We start from the raw sequence: 16539 nt of genomic DNA on the forward strand, positions 1-16539 counted from the left end.
GAGGGTCATGTTTTTTTGACTTTTCCAGTGCGTTCAAGACCATCCCTGCTGCTCTTCTGGGGGAGAAGCTGACAGCGATGCAGGTGGATGCTTTCCTGGTGTCATGGATTCTTGATTACCTGACTGGCAGACCACAGTACGTGTGCTTGCAACACTGTGTCCAACAGAGTGATCAGCAGCACTGGGGCTCCAAAGGGGACTGTCTTGTCTCCCTCTCTCTTCACCATTTACACCTCAGACTTCAACTACTGCACAGAGTCTTGTCATCTTCAGAAGTTTTCTAATGATTCTGCCATAGTTGGATGCACCAGCAAAGGAGATAGGGCTGAGTACAGGGCTACGGTAGGAAACTTTGTCACATGGTGTGAGAATTATCTGCAGCTTGATGTTGAAAAGACTAAGGAGCTGGTGGTAGACCTGAGGAGAGCTAAGGTACCGGTGACCCCTGTTTCCATCCAGGGGGTCAGGGTGGACATGGTGGAGGATTACAAATACCTGGGGATACGAATTGACAATAAACTGGACTGGTCAAAGAACACTGAGGCTGTCTACAAGAAGGGTCAGAGCCGTCTCTATTTCCTGAGGAGACTGAGGTCCTTTAACATCTGCCGGATGATGCTGAGGATGTTCTACGAGTCTGTGGTGGCCAGTGCTATCATGTTTGCTGTTGAGTGCTGGGGCAGCAGGCTGAGGGTAGCAGACACCAACAGGATCAAAAAACTCATTAGTAAGGCCAGTGATGTTGTGGGGATGGAACTGGACTCTCTGATGGTGGTGTCTGAAAAGAGGATGCTGTCCAAGTTGCATGCCATCTTAGACAATCTCTCCCATCCACTACATAATGTACTGGTTGGGCACGGGAGTACATTCAGCCAGATTCATTCCACCGAGTTGCAACACAGAGCATCATAGGAAGTCATTCCTGCCTGTGGCCATCAAACTTTACAACTCCTCCCTTGGAGGGTCAGACACCCTGAGCCAATAGGCTGGTCCTTGACTTATTTCATAATTTACTGGCATAATTTACATATTACTATTTAACTATTTATGGTTTTATTACTATTTATTATTGATGGTGCAACTGTAACGAAAACCAATTTCCCCCGGGATCAATAAAGTATGACTATGACTATAATGATTGGCTAGTTGTGATATAAAATTGTCAAGCTAAAACGTTAACTTGAGTCTTCTCTCTTCATAAATGCAGCCTAACCTCCTAGATATCCCTAGAATTCTCTTCTCTTAGGTCTCTAGCCTTAGCTGTACTTTGTATCTCTCAGTTCCTCTGTCACAGATTCCAAACATTGTGACTTTCATGGATGCAGCCTCATCTGCTAAGTTTTCCTAGAAGTTCCCGTTTTTCATTCAGATATCCAGCAGCAGTTACATTCTTTTTCATTTCAACAAAGCAGTAAAACACTGGTTTGAGGTGGAGAACAGTTGGAACAGCATTAGCAATATTTTATAATCGATTGCTTTAAGGATAATCTTTCCCTTGAGATTGTTAAGAATATTTATTAAATTTTAAATAATTTCTATCAGCCAAAGTTGGAGAAAGGGAGAAATAATCTAGGTGCTCGCATTAATTTTGTGCATTGTTCACACACCATAGTATTTTATTCTTGAGGTTTGTGTCGTGCAGCACAGAATAATAGGTGTTGTACGAGGGGTGATTGATAAGTTCGTGGCTTAAGGTAGAAAGAGTCAATTTTAGAAAACCTAGCACATTTATTTTTCCTACATTTACACACTTAGTCCAGCAGTTGTGGAACATACGGATCCCTTCTTTGTAGAGGTCGGCGTCTTGGACCTCCAGGAGTGGTCCACAGCAGGGGTGATTGATAAGTTTGTGGCCTAAGGTAGAAGGAGATGAGTTATTAACTTCAAACTTTCTGCATTTTCACTCAAGGAGTTGAACTGCACATGCATGTAAGGAGTGCTGTATAACTCATCTCCTTCTACTTTAGGCCACGAACTTATCAATCACCCTGTTGTGGAGCACCTGGAGGTCCAAGACGCTCTTGTTACATGCATGTGCAGTTCAACTCTGAGTGATAATGCACAAAGCTTGAAGTTAATAATTCATCTCCCTCTACCTTATGCAACGAACTTATCAATCACCCCTCATAAGGAAACCTGCAAAAAGAGTTTCTTCTGATATTCCCATGATGATAATTGGAAAGGTCTTCACAAGTTGACTGGATTTGGGAGTTGTGCAAATAAGTTTGAGGGGATGGAATTACAGGTGGAAAAGGGGGGAAATTGCGGTTTCATGAAGGACAGGATTTAGTATAGGAAGGAGCAATTGCGTGTGGAATGGGTGTCGGAAGAACAAAGATTCTTCGAGGAACAAGAAGATTTTTTAGCTAATTCCGTATGTCACAGACCACTCCAAGTGGTTTCTTCCCCAGCTCTTTTTCCTAGTAAACTACATGTCTAACCAGAAACAATATGAACTAAGCAGCAGTAACTTGTAGTCAGAAGTAGATCGGAGTAAAAGCAGTACCTTCGTAGTTTCTGATTGCTACAGATGTGTCTCCTACCTGTTTGCCACAGCAAATTATTCACCAGGGTTCTTTGTAGTTGCCTCTTCCCCATGGCCTAAGAGCTGCCTCTTGAATTGCACTGTGTATTCCATTCATTTATTAAGGTACAACTTCTTCAAGAGAAAAGCAGGGAACACCATCATCCACCATACACTACATGGCTTGACATCATAGCCTTTGATTGTTAATTAAGATGGAGTTTGCTGTATTCTTCTCAAATCTGTATATTTTTATGTGAAATAACCATTTAAAAAAGAACATTAAAACCTTCTGCCTGTAACTTCAAGTAACTGATAAAAGCACTCAATGTTACACATCTTACATTTTATTTAAACACTATGATTTAAGAGCCTAGATGTAAGTTCCTTCATTTGTACGTCTCTCAACAGCACAGCAATCTTAAAATTCCTTACAAAATTTAAAAATACAAAATGTACATGAAATTACAAGGCTCTGTAAACATCTGCAAAATAGCTGACGTAGCCTGTAGTAGTTTTGTTCCTTCTACAAAACATACAATTGTTGAATAATCGACCATTAGGAATGACATCTGTTTTGAGTATCAAAAATAGAGTTTTAAAGCAAGTGTTCACACCAGCAAGTGAAAGTTTTATTCTTTGGTTAAAAAAAGGATGGCAGTTCCATTGACACAGTAATGTTTTCCAAAGGATGAACATAATTGCACTGAAGCCAGTTTCAGTTCCAAATTATACAATCCCAATTCCATCCTTTTTATAACTAACACAATTATAATCCAGTACCCTTAATGTAGTTTATTTTACTAAAATACAACCAAAGTTGTTTGAAATTTACAGATTTCTGTAGCATTTGAATAAAGTGTTAAGGCTTTCCCTACAGCTTTCCAAAAGTTCTACGAGTGTTTTTTTTAAATAACACATCCAGTCAGCGCAGAGGGTACCATATATTTCAGCTTATCTTTTGTAAATACCAGCAGGCCAAAACTCCACTGTGCTGTTAACAAAGCTGAATTTGCATAGCCTAAAGTCTGTGCTTTTATGACAATCAATTAAAACAAAAACAAGATTCACGAAGTTGTTGCTTTCTACATACTTATTAAAGAAAGAGCCAACAAAATGCCAATTTATTAAGACCTTTGTATGTAATCCTTGACAAAGCAGTTATATAGAAGTGGATGACCACAGCTATAGATTTTTTTAAAAAGCAGTTCTAGAATTTCTACGTCTTCAGGCGCCAAGGTAATTTTGAAGGCAACGGGAGGTTCAGTGCATAGGATTTTCTGGGGAGTTTACGAGCTTCTGTACACTAGTATAGTACAGCTTCACAAGTCACTTAAGAGAATTTGCAAGGACAACTCACATGGTATGCCAATCATTGCAAACTCCACATGCTATGATATTCAAGGTCAAAAGCTAAGGCAGGAAAGCAGTACAAGTCATCATTGATTACTTTTTGCAATAAGTGCTAGATATAATGTGAACTAAACCAAGTTTGATGTTTATCATAATGGTTCAGCATTGGGACAGGAAAACAACGAAACATTTCACTATTGTGCAAGAAAAGATACTCAGGTCAGAGCTTCCTAAAACTGAGAGCAGAGTCATCAAAATATAATCCTGCTTCATTAACTAATTCATTATTTTTTCCACATGTGAAATTGCAATTTGGCAGTTAGAAGATCAACACCCAACATGTAAAAACTCAAAACAAATAACTCCCTATTAATTACAAATAGGACTTTTTGAGTCCCACAGTAATCAAAATTGTCCTTCAATTTTTTTTTAAGAAGGTGAGTAAAATTAAACACTTGTGTTTTTTTAATATTCCTCATGCGGTGTCAATTTTTTGCTTTGCATTGAACATGATTTTCTTAGCATTCCAAGCCTAAAAAATAAATTTATTATCCTGACAAGAATAACAGCAACTTTTGTTTCATTTTCTGCATTACATCATTTCATGTCTCATTCTCTAAACTGTATTTGTATTATTTTATAAAACAGCCCTTCAGTGTGCATTTTATAAAAAGAACAAATACAGAATAGACCAATAGAGGAGTTGCTTCATTTGCATTTTAATTTTAAAAAATGTTTTCTAAGACTGGTATTCTACACAAGTGACTACTGCATTGTTTTTAATGTGGTGATGATTCAGTTTGCTATGGAGCTGAACAAACAGGACTTCAACTATTCCACATGCTAGTCCTTTGAATGCTGCACAACTTCTCTGAGAAGAAAAACTGGGCCCAGATTTTGTACTTACTGGTGAAGTAATGGCACTTGCTATTGATCTCAAAAAAAAACTGTCCACAAAATAATCCAGTGGTTTTTTGGGGTAGATGGGATTCTTTCCTTTTCTGATGGGTATTGCTGTAAGGCATCAGTTCAACATGATCTGGCAGCCGTAATTAATTACATCAAGCTGGTTGACTAGCTAATCACATTGAAACTTTTTCTTAGACAGCAAACCAGAAAGGAAAAGACACAATTTTACAATTTTTAGCAAACACTTTAAACATTTCTGTTGGAAAAATAGAGATTGGAGCTTACACAAATGATTATGATAGAAGCTAAAATATAAATAAACATCTTAAAAAATAAATATTTTAAAATCCACTAATATTTTGAAATATTTATTTGAGAGATTCAGTTTTTGGGCCAGAAAGTTTGTTAAGCCATCGTTATCTTAATCATTAAAAACTAATTTTGACCTTAAAGCAAAATATTTTCAGCATATTATTCAGTTCACTTGAAAATAGCTTAAATACCATTCTGTTATTTTGACTAATTTTCCTCAAGTCTAGTGGTAAAGGCTGTGAAATACAACCTGCAGGGCACTCAATCAGTGACAGCAACGTTGTTTCTACATTAAACTGCACATGCAAGGAAAATTAATTTGCTGTCCGTTTTATGGTGCTAAGCCAGAGAATGCTGATAGTTTTATCACTGTTACAACCTAAAATTTATGCCAATTGTTTCTCAACTTTATTTCCACTTTACCAAAGACAAAAGTCACGAATTATAACTCCATCTATAATTACTTAAAATGTAATCCAGAATATCTGATAGCTGATCTAAACAATCCTAATTATATATAAAAACAGATTACCAGTGCTATTAAGTGAACTATTTTCCCCCACAGTTCCATATTGCATATACAGCTAATACGACTGCTTTTTCATGGGACTTGCCAGATGAAGTTAGCCAGTGGACATTCGTGAGTCACATGGGTTTTTGTAAATGACCAAAGCACTTAAAATCCTCTGCAAACTTTTGCCTTTTAACTTGTATTTGATGGCTTCAACTTAAATTGTGACATAGTAAAAATTATTTATTCCATACATCTGTTACAAAAGGCATTAATTCTATTTCTGACAACTTCTAAAAGCTAAATTAGTAAGGCGCTTGTATTTGTGCTATTTTGAACATCTACAAAGTTGCAAAAACTCCTTCAATTTGGAATGTTGTTTCCCTCACCCTCCCTCCCCATCCTGACCACACATTTCCATGATGGAATGGTCTGTTAAATCTACAAGATACCAATTTAAGCTTATAAACAAATGCAATTGTACATTTGGCTTTGCTTCCTATTAACAAATAAATTGTTAAGTCATTTTTACACGATGGTTTCATGATTATTAGCTACACTGGGCAGGTTTACTTATCTCTGGAAGTTTTCATCGTTAAGAAACCTATAAGCTTAAAAAGCACCCTTCAGAATGACAAAATGCAGATGTCACTATTTGCAGCAATTCTTTTACCATCTATTTGTATTAACACCAAACCACAGACCTCACTAAACCCCATTTTAGCTTAAAACATGTGTAATATTTTAAGGTAGGTACTACAGCAGATTCAAATTACCTTAATTGTAGTACAATATCCATATACAACACATTATTTGAATTAACCTACTTAAGAAGAGCAAACTCTCAAAGTGTTGCTACAGTAGATTAAAGTCACCTCTAAGCTTTTTCAGAGTTATTATTCATGTTGCTGTTAAATGCAGGAAACAGAAGACAGCATTTATGGAACATTACAATGCAGGACTGACACCATATGGTTAAACTTCAGTATAGAACTGCAGCACCCCTTGTAGAACTATGCACGGATCAACTGTTCCAGTTTATAAAAGGCCACAATGTTGGAAGCACAGCAAATTTTTAAGTTGGGGTTGAGGGTGGGATTGATGTTGGACATCAACCTGACGAAGATCAGCAAGACAACTAAATACATGCTGTTTGTAGCTGACATTAAACTCCTTCAGGTATCTCATTTTCCAAAGCTTCAGGGCAGGCACACTGTGGCTGCACGTGTGCTGCTGTTGCACGAGACGTTGGAATCTGTGACATATCTCTTCCAATAATTTCGTTCACTAGCAGAGAGAAAGAAGAAAAGTAAGGACATTTCCAGAAATAGATAATTATCCCAGAAAAAAGTCACAATTATGATGTCAAATATTAACAGTTTAAAGAACTTGACAAGAATATAGTTCAACAGGCATTCAATCTTGACGAAGATGTTTGAACATTCTAGCTGAACAGCTTTAGGAGTACACAAGGATTGTATCTATTCAAGAAGGCATTTCACCACCAACTTTCTTCTCCAAGGCAATTGGGAGGGACAAGAATTGCTGGCCTTACCAGCACACTAGCATTTAAAAATGAATAGTTTTTAAAATGCTTATTTTTAATATAACATGCTGCAACAATAGCATTATTTTAATACAATATATTAAACAGTTAATAGTAGCACCCTTACTGGCATCATTTGGAGCACAACCTTGGGGGAAAAATATCAATTCCAATAGCAAGATGAATGGATCAATGCACTGTTGTAATTTATTCCTGTTTTCTCATGTAGCATATTGATCTGTTTATTGAAGTATCACACTTCAAGTAAATATTTTAAGCTATGGTTGCATATAGGCAGTTATTTAAAGGTTCTCATTTCACAGTCAACCACCCTGAATAAGTAAAATGTTTATTAGTTTCTGATGCAAATTTCCCAGGTAATATGGATAAGCTAATTGCTTAGCCTATAAGTTGAAAGAAAGTAGTGAGCAGCACAAAACACCATCTATAGAGCCCAGCTACAAGGCACTTCAAAATATTGAGTTCTACTGCCAAAAACATTGAAGTGGAAGTGCATCTAAATTTACTTCAGCCAAGCCAAGTACAGAAGGCAATCACTCTTGGTCAAGTGGTGTTAAAATTGCGTGGGTGGCCATGAGTGATGGTTGGGATTCAAAAGACAAGAGTGTTGTGGCCATTTTAGGACAAGGTCTAGCCAGGAAACTTCTCTGAAAGTCTTTGTCAGCTGGCAATTTTGCCATTAGTTTTGGCAGCTGTCAAAACTCACATTGTTTTAATGTTTTCAATAGGTATATTGCACAAATTTAAGGAAAGGAATTTATATAAATCATTTTTTTTTTCTGCTCTAATGAAATCAATGTGCTTGTGGATCCCACAGAACATCAACAAACTTCTGCTCATTCGCTGAAATGCACTGGGACGACAGCCAGGAACTAGCCAGGAAACTTGGAACTTTTGTGGGAATTCTTGTGTGAGCTGAGAAAGGCCATCGTAATTGGCCTTGTAAACAGCTTATCACCATCGCAGCTTAAGACCCTTTCTTGGAGGCATTCCTTTAATGGCTAACCATCTTGGCCACACCATCACTTCTGCAGCTTATAACTAACCTGGTGTTCTCTCTTTCCCTGATCAGATTAAGAGTCTTCGACCAAATATAGTACCTCTGTTCCCGTCATTACAGATGTTGCCTGAGTTTCTAATAGAGTGGATTCCAGTTAACTGAGACGCATTTTGGTATATTTTGGCCCAAATAAACGGCGGCCCCAATTAATCGAAGTTTCATGGAAATAGTTTAAAAAAAGGCATAAAATGACAAACTGATTAAACAAATTTAGATATTTAAATTAAATACAGAGCAAATTAAAACACTACCAATAGTACTACAAAACTGTATTAGTTCCTAATAGTTACTGATGGAAGAATTCATCCACTGTGCGCGATGAACAGTATCAGCATAGACACCTAGTGCAGATAATAGACTGCCTTTATACAATGTCATCGATGACTGCATCCTCCAAATCTTCATTTTCATTGTAACCTTCAAGATAATTGTTGATATCTTCAAATTCTTTGTAGTTCCTAACTTGAAGTAGTGAAATCATTTTAACTTCCAGCCCTTCCTGGCATCTCCAAGCCTGAATGCATGAAACCACAGTGAGCAAAACAGTTCTGAATTGTCTTATTGTTTATTTCTTGCCAGCTGTCAATCACAAAAATCACTGCTTTTTGAAGACAAACGCATGACTGATGCTATTTAAAAACTGTTTGCTCTAGATATGGTGTTGCGTATAACGGCCAAACAAGAGCGTGTGACAGATGCTAGTTTGAACTTGTTCGGCAAATCTCCTGCTCCAATTTAGTAGCATAGTGTCCCATATAAATAAAGAGAAACCTAGCAATTTTCTTGATTTGGTTTTGTCTTTAAGAGTTGTCCCAAATAAGCAGCAGCCCCAGTTGATACCTGGCCCAATTAAGCAGAATCCACTTTATTCTCTGTCTTTATATTAGATTTTCATCATGGTTGTAATTCTTTTTAAACCAGAGATTTATTTTTAAGAAATAGTCCAATGACAAGAAATCAACAGCAAAATTAAATAGTAAAATTCAACCTTTGAAAGGAAATTTGGACATCCTGTTTCCAAGTTATTTTCTTTATTTTTAAGAAAGTTAATAAACCTTAATCAAAAACAGAAATAATAAAGGAATTGAATATTTAGATTATGAGGACACTCAGTCCTTGTTTATTGTCATTTAGAAATGCATGCATTAAAAAAAATGATACAACGTTCCTCCAGAATGATACCATAATTTGATAAAGAGCAGACCATGGGCATGGTAAAAAAAAAAGTCTCAAAGTCCTGATAGCCCCATTATCTCACGCAGATGGTAGAAGGGAGAAACTCTCCCTGCCATGAACCTCCAAGCGCTGCAAACTTGCCGATGCAGCGCCATTGGAAGCACCCCACCGCAGCGGACTATGAGTCCATCCAAAAACTTCAAGCCTCCGGCCAGCCCTCCAACACCGAGCACCATCCTCTGCCGAGCGCTTTGACCCCATCCCGGCCGCCGAGCAACAAGCAAAGCCGAGGACTCGGGGCCTTCTCCTCCGGAGATTTATGGACCACACAGTAGCAGCAGCAGCAGTGAAGCAGGCATTTCAGAAGTTTCACCAGATGTTCCTCCGTGCTCTCACGTCCATCTCAATCAAATCAGGATTGTGCACGGCACCCTACTTGACAAATAACAGACATCACCACTGAGTGGCCGCTGCAAGCTGCATCGCGCCACCATCTTCTCCTCCCGCCGAACATTTGTAAAGAAACCAATACCTAATACCTTCACAAATATAGATTCACACCAGCCTCTAGTGTAGGCAAAATAATTTGTTTCTGTTGTAAATGGACCAGTCAACAATTTCACAGCTTGCTTTGCAGTTAAGTGAGGAAGCCATAGGATGGTGTCAACAAGAAAATGGATAAAATTATCAGTTCCTCAAGCCACATACGGAGGCTGAAAACAGGTCACTCATTTTAATAACACTGGACAATTTTTTTTCTAAGGTGTTGCTTCCTCAAGTTTCTTTGTTTATGATATACCACTTGGACACAAATACAATTTCAAACTACAGAAATCACGTAGGAATTTGGAAAAACAGGAAATTAATTTATGTTGAACATAATGCACTTAATTAAATAATGGCACTGACGCTTTGCAGTAGTTCAACTAAGCTAAAAATGTTTTGTTGATGATTTTCATTTGTACTCGTGGTGCCCGAGGCTTCTCACTTAAGTGTCTAACAGTAATCCGCCAGTATTGATGGATTTCAGTTGCCCTGATACCATTTCTCCATGACCGGAATGTCCTGGTGAAACCTTAAACCATGCTTGTAACTGACAGCGCCAAGATTTGCAGAAAAGAGCTCCAAAGGAAATGCAGAATATGAATCTTTAGTGACATATTGCACTTCATGGTTTTGTATGCCTGAAGCATGGTGTCAACCTACTGCATGTAGTTTGGTGCTCTGTAGTTGCCAAGACAATTTTCAACAACATCCTTGAATGCCTTCCATGCAATTTTCTCCAGTCCCACTATAATTTCTTTGAATTGCCTGTTATTGTTTGATTTGTGGACTAACAAAAATGCCTTCCTTAATCTTGGCATCAAGTTATTCTGGGAAGCATCTGTCTCAAATATTGAAATCCTTAACAGAAATTTATAGCCTTTCTAAAACCTGTCCTACCATGTAGCATCCACCCTGCCTATGCATACCCAGGCATAACAGAACAACATACAAAACGTTTCAGCTTACATTGTGGGCAACATTTTAACTGACTTGAATTATGAATTTAAATAACAAATATAGGTGAATTTAAAAAAAGGTGCATGATTTTTTTAAAAAAAGGGAAATTTCACGGTGATTTTCATGATAAGCAGCTGAAAATCTACAAGATACACCAAAATGTATTCAAGAAGCAAAATCTTAGTTGCCCAGTGTAAATTGCACCTTCTTGGTAATTTTCTATCAAGAAAAAATGCTTTTAAAGGTAGAATTGTTTCATATACATTTTTCATTGTCAGAATTGCTACCTGTTCAATCTAGACAGGCATGTCCCACAATGTTAGACGGCAATTATAAAATTATCTTAATGCTCGAGAAGAAACAAAGCTGTTCCAATTTTTTTTTAAACAACAGTAGAAATCAATTTTTGCTATCAAGTAGCATACCTGTGTGCCACATCCAGTCTCAGATTCAAGTCTCAAATCTACCACTGAATCATCTACCATCTTTATCTATGATTGGATTTATAACCAAAGAACCTGATTTGCATACTTCATCTTCCCATCTTTTCAACTATTTGCTTTATGGAGGGGAAAAAGAACTATTCACTCATTCTAAACAAAGTACAGCATGTAATGCTTGTCAGATTTACAACACAGCGTGGTGCAAACATATGAAAAAAAGACACTCTTAACTCTTTCGGATTTAATGGGGAGCTAAAAAGACGTGAGACTTCCGAAAGTACTGAACATATATTTGAGGTATTCAAGTTGATAACACTTTCAAAATAAAAAAAAAGGTTTAGTCCATATAACCTGTTGTCTCAAATAAGTGACAATCTGTAGAGTGAAAATTTATGTATTAGCGGAAATATTTGAACAGGAGGTGCTCTCTTAAAAAGACTCAAATGGTGAACTACAAATGAACACCTCTAATAAGCTACAATTCAGGATTCCTATTTATATGCTAGTTTGCCAACTCAAATTTGATTAGTCAACAATCTTTTTCATCCTTTGAACAGTGCACATGAAACACCTGCTTCTGCAATGTACAAAGGATATATTATAGTCCATGTTTCAAAGTAGTTGATGACAGCCAGAAATATCTGTGACTTATATCTAATCAAGGAGTAATAACCATTTGGGTATCTAAGCGAAAACACAATTCTGATCTCTGAAGGTGAAATTTTAATTACATGGCATTTACCTCAATTTAATATTTGCTAATAGTGTGCTACTACTAATGGGAAAATAGTAGCAATCCCATTTGTTTATGCTTGACCCAATTCTTTTTAAAAATGCTTATTACACTGAGGAAATAGCCTATATTTATCTTTTAGCTCTCAATATAATATTCAGTTATAAAATATTCATTTTCTCTATTTCATACTGCTACGTTTAATTAGTGAATACAGGAGGTTTTTTTTAGCCAGAGAGGAGTGAATCTGTGGAATGCTCTGCCACAGACTGCGGTGGAGGCCAAGTCTCTGGGTATATTTAAGATGGAAGTTGATAGTTTCCTGATCGGTCAGAGCATCAAAGGACAAGGCGAGAAGGCAGGTGTATTGGGGTTGAGTGGGATCTGGGATCAGGGATCAGCGATCAGCCATGATGGAATGGCAGAGCAGACTCGATGGGCTGAATAGCCTAATTCTGCTCCTATGTCTTATGCTCTAGACTGCATTATAGCCCTGGTTCAAACACAGACAAAATAAGAGCTCTGAATTCTTGAGGTGAATTGAGAGTAACCTCACTTGACAACAGCAGCATTTGACCCCATGGTATCAAAGGTCAGCTATTAAGTTAAAATCAATGACAGTTTAGAAAGCCTTCCATTGACTATCGTCATAGTGCAAAGTAAGATGCTAATAGTTGTTGGAGGGCACTGCTGGAATTCAGGAGAATGAGAGGGGATGTAATAGAAACATAAAATTATGAAAGGGTTAGATAAGATAAAGACAGGTAAGTTGCTTCCACTGGTGCGTGAGACTAGAACTAGGGGACATAACCTCCAGACTCAGGGTCTAGGTTTAGGATGGAGATAAAAAGAAACTGCTTTTCGCAGATAGCAGTCAGTCGGTGGAATTCTCTGCCCAGGGAAGCAGTCAAGGCTGCCTCATTAAATACAACTAAGATACAGTTAACTTACAGTTCCTCCAGCATCTTGGGTATGTTGTTAAGATACATTAGGTAGAATTTTGTATTTCAGGGGAATTAAGGGTTATGGGGAAAAGACTACAGATGAAGCAGAGTCCAAGATAATTATCATGGCCGTATCAGCTGATGTTTTATTGATGGCAGAGCAGGCTTGATGGGTCCAGCTCCTGTTTCTCATGTTCTTTGCAAATAGGAAAGAGTTCATCCATTAAGTATTCTACCTTGTTCAATTGAAGAAAATCAAGTTTTTAGTAGCTACTATTTGGCTTAGTCATATTTTAAATAAATAGAAGCTGTCATGTTCTATGTCAGTAGAAGTGCACAATTTGTCAAAAGTGTCTGCACAACCAGACAAGGTGGTGTTTAGCATGCTGGCCTTCATCAGTCAGAGCACAGAGTTTAGCTTCGGATTAGGGGCAGCTTATTGCAGTTGTATAACCACACTTTGAGTATAGTGTACAGTTCTGGTCACCCTGGCGAGGATGCAAGAGATTTATGAGGATACTGCCAAGACTAGAGACACTGAATTAAAGAATGAGGTTGGTCAAATTGGATTTTTATTTCTTAGAGAATGAGGGATAATCTCATAAAAGTTTATAAAATCATAGGGATATGGTTAAGGTGGATGGTCTTTTCTCTAGGGTTGGGGCGTCCAAAATTAACAGGGACAGACACAAGAGAGGAGAAATTTAAATGAGAACTGAGAGAACTGTTCTTACACAGAGGTTAGTCAGTACCTGGAATGAGCTGCCAGGATAGGTGAATGAAGCAAATAAGTGAGTGAAGCATACAACACTTAAGAGGCATTTAAATGGGAGGGTAAGAGGTTGGATGGTCATGGGCCGAACTTGGGTATCTGGGGCTGGTAGAGAAGATGCTGTGGCTGGCACAGACCAATTGGTCCAAAGGGCCAGTTTTCATGTTGTATTACTGTATGACTCTATGGAACTAAGACTTCTGCAAATGAGTGACATTGTTACAGCCTTTAAAGTTTGATCTAGGTATGGAAAATAGAAACATCCTGATGTGCATTTGGCTTTCTCTGTAACTTTAATTTTCAAATCAATATGATTTGGAGACCAGCGGAAGCTAACTGACCCAGCTACTTCAAAAGATTGATTTGAAGAAAATATCCTTCCTCACCAAGCATCCAATTTCAAAAAAAATTTTTTTTGGCTACATCAAACAAAATATTCAAAATTTTTAGAGAATTATTTTGAACTGCTAAGTACTGAAAGTTGGTCAAAGTCCTTTTTTATTCTGGAAATTAATGTAAATGATAAATATTCAAACAGGGTTGTACTTTCAAGCTGCCATGAACTTTCCCTTTCAACATTATTGAATGCTCTCCTTACCAAACTTTGACAGGTTCAGATTTTGTTTTGGAAAACTAAACCACCTGAAGAGTCCTCCAAAACATATTCAGTGTGATTCAAATTACCTTTACCACTTCTGCCTTTGCCCAGCAATCATTCATAAAACAATGATGCTCTAAATTTTTTTTTGCAATAAACAAAATGGTATACTTGGTTCCTCAGAAACTTGCAAGACTGTCATTGCTAATGAAACCAGCATACTTTTTCTCATCTATTTTTGTCTTTTTCAATTTTCCATCAATTGACCATTCAATTCTGTTCTCTAATTTAAATAGGACAATGTACATCTTTATACATTGACGTATAAACTAATGCACATTTAAAACAAACCATTCAATTCTGTTCTCTATTTTTGCTGATGGGTTGGATGTTGAAGTTAAAGTTTGGTTCTGCATTGTACGTATTACTGGGTCAACTACCAAAAATGAGCAAAGGAACATAAATGAAGCTGAATGAATACGTTGAATATTGCACCGTAAGAAAGTACAGTGAGTGAGAACGAGAGTCAATATGAGAGTAGTCTTTCAATTAGGAATGCATCAGCATGTATTCAATACTACTTCCTATTATTTAATTCCTTATGGCATCCTTTGAATTCATTCATTTCAGCAAGCTTATTTTGAAACCACTTCTGACTCTGATCCTTCCCATTGCCAATTTCTTGTTCTATCATTGATATAAACTCAAGTACAACTTGTGTGTATAGCTGCAGTCTCTTTAAACTCTCAGCTTGTAACATCACTGCCCCATTCAAGCCTCAATTAAAAGCTATTACATTTGGTAACCATTACAGTATGTTCCTGCTTGGGCGTGACTTCCAACTGTGAAGCAACTTGTGATGTTTACTAAAAATGCATATTAAATACATTTAAAACTAAAGAGAAATACAGTGGATTATAGTTAATTGGGCCATCAGTTAATCGGGGCTGGCACTTATTTGGGACAACTAAAAAAAAACTGAGGAAATACCCAGGATACCCTTTGTTTACTTGGGACAGTATGCTGTTTACTTGGGACAGGAGGCTGTTACTGAACAGTTTCTTACTAGTGTCAGACACATGCACTTGTGCGGCTGTTAGATACTGCACCGTGCTTTGAGTAAAGTTTTTAAAAAGCATCAGTTGTGTGTGTTTGTGTTCAAAAAGCAATGATTTTTGTCACTGATAGTTGGTGAGAAATAAGCAGCAAGTCAACTCAGAACTGTTTTGCTAAATGTGGTTTCAAGCATTCAGGCTTGGGGATGCCAGAAACAGCTGGGAGTGAAAATGAAACTATTTCATTACTTCAACAAGTTAGGAACTATGGAGAATTTGAAGGTATTGATAATTATCTTGAATGTTACAATGGAAATGAAAATTTGGAGGATGCAATAGCCAATAGCATGGGACGAAGGTGGTCCATTATCTTATACTAGATGTCTGTGCTGATTTTGTTCCGTTACAGTCAATCAAGAGATCGTGGTCATGTACAGGTACACTGGATGAATTCCTCAGTTGATAAGAATAAGGAGCCAAAACGCTTGGGGCCAGAAGTGTTTCAGATTTTGGATTTTGGAATATTTGCATCTATATAATGAGGTACCTTGGGGATGAGACCCCCAAGTCTAAACACGAAATCTATTTACATTACATATACAGTTTATTCATATAACCTGAAGGTAGTTTTATATAACATTTTTAATAATTTTATGCATGAAATGATAATGTGTACATTGAACCATCATCTTGGGATGAGGAAGTGCTCTGCTGGATGACTTTTTTGAATGTTTCTTCCAGTGTCATCTGCCTCATTAACATGGGTTTTTGTCATAGCAATCCTTCTTTGATTTTATAAATTGACATGATTTCTTGTTCTGTTATGAATGCATGCTGCTCTGGCCCTTCAATTTCTCTTCTGCTTCATGATCAGCAGATGCCTTATTACCACAAATCTCTTTAAACTTTTAATATTGTGCCTCTTCTTAAATTTCTGTAACCAGCTAGCTGAATATTTACATTTCCTTCAATTTTCAGTTCGTTGTAATAGATCTGTGCTCATTTTATGATTAGCATACTGTTAAGCGAGATATGTTCACTTCAACGCTGATGAATCCACTCTTAATTTTCCATTCGTG

The 16539-nt window shown here is 37.2% G+C and overlaps 1 protein-coding gene across 2 annotated transcripts in view; it reads right to left on the reverse strand.

Moving 5' to 3' along the window:
• Positions 1–2586: 2586 nt before the first annotated feature.
• nfatc3a (nuclear factor of activated T cells 3a) overlaps positions 2587–16539 on the reverse strand; it is a 181114-nt gene continuing 167161 nt past the window's right edge. Inside the window, exon 10 of one of the 2 annotated variants that reach the window (XM_063066830.1) lies at positions 2587–6896. In XM_063066830.1, the coding sequence (XP_062922900.1) occupies positions 6775–6896 (122 nt within the window). In that variant the 3' untranslated portion in view covers positions 2587–6774. The remainder of the gene's footprint in view (positions 6897–16539) is intronic. The other variant, XM_063066829.1, reaches the window with a different exon arrangement.

This window comes from Mobula hypostoma, chromosome 14, assembly GCF_963921235.1.
Source record: "Mobula hypostoma chromosome 14, sMobHyp1.1, whole genome shotgun sequence".
Lineage (NCBI taxonomy): Eukaryota > Metazoa > Chordata > Chondrichthyes > Myliobatiformes > Myliobatidae > Mobula > Mobula hypostoma.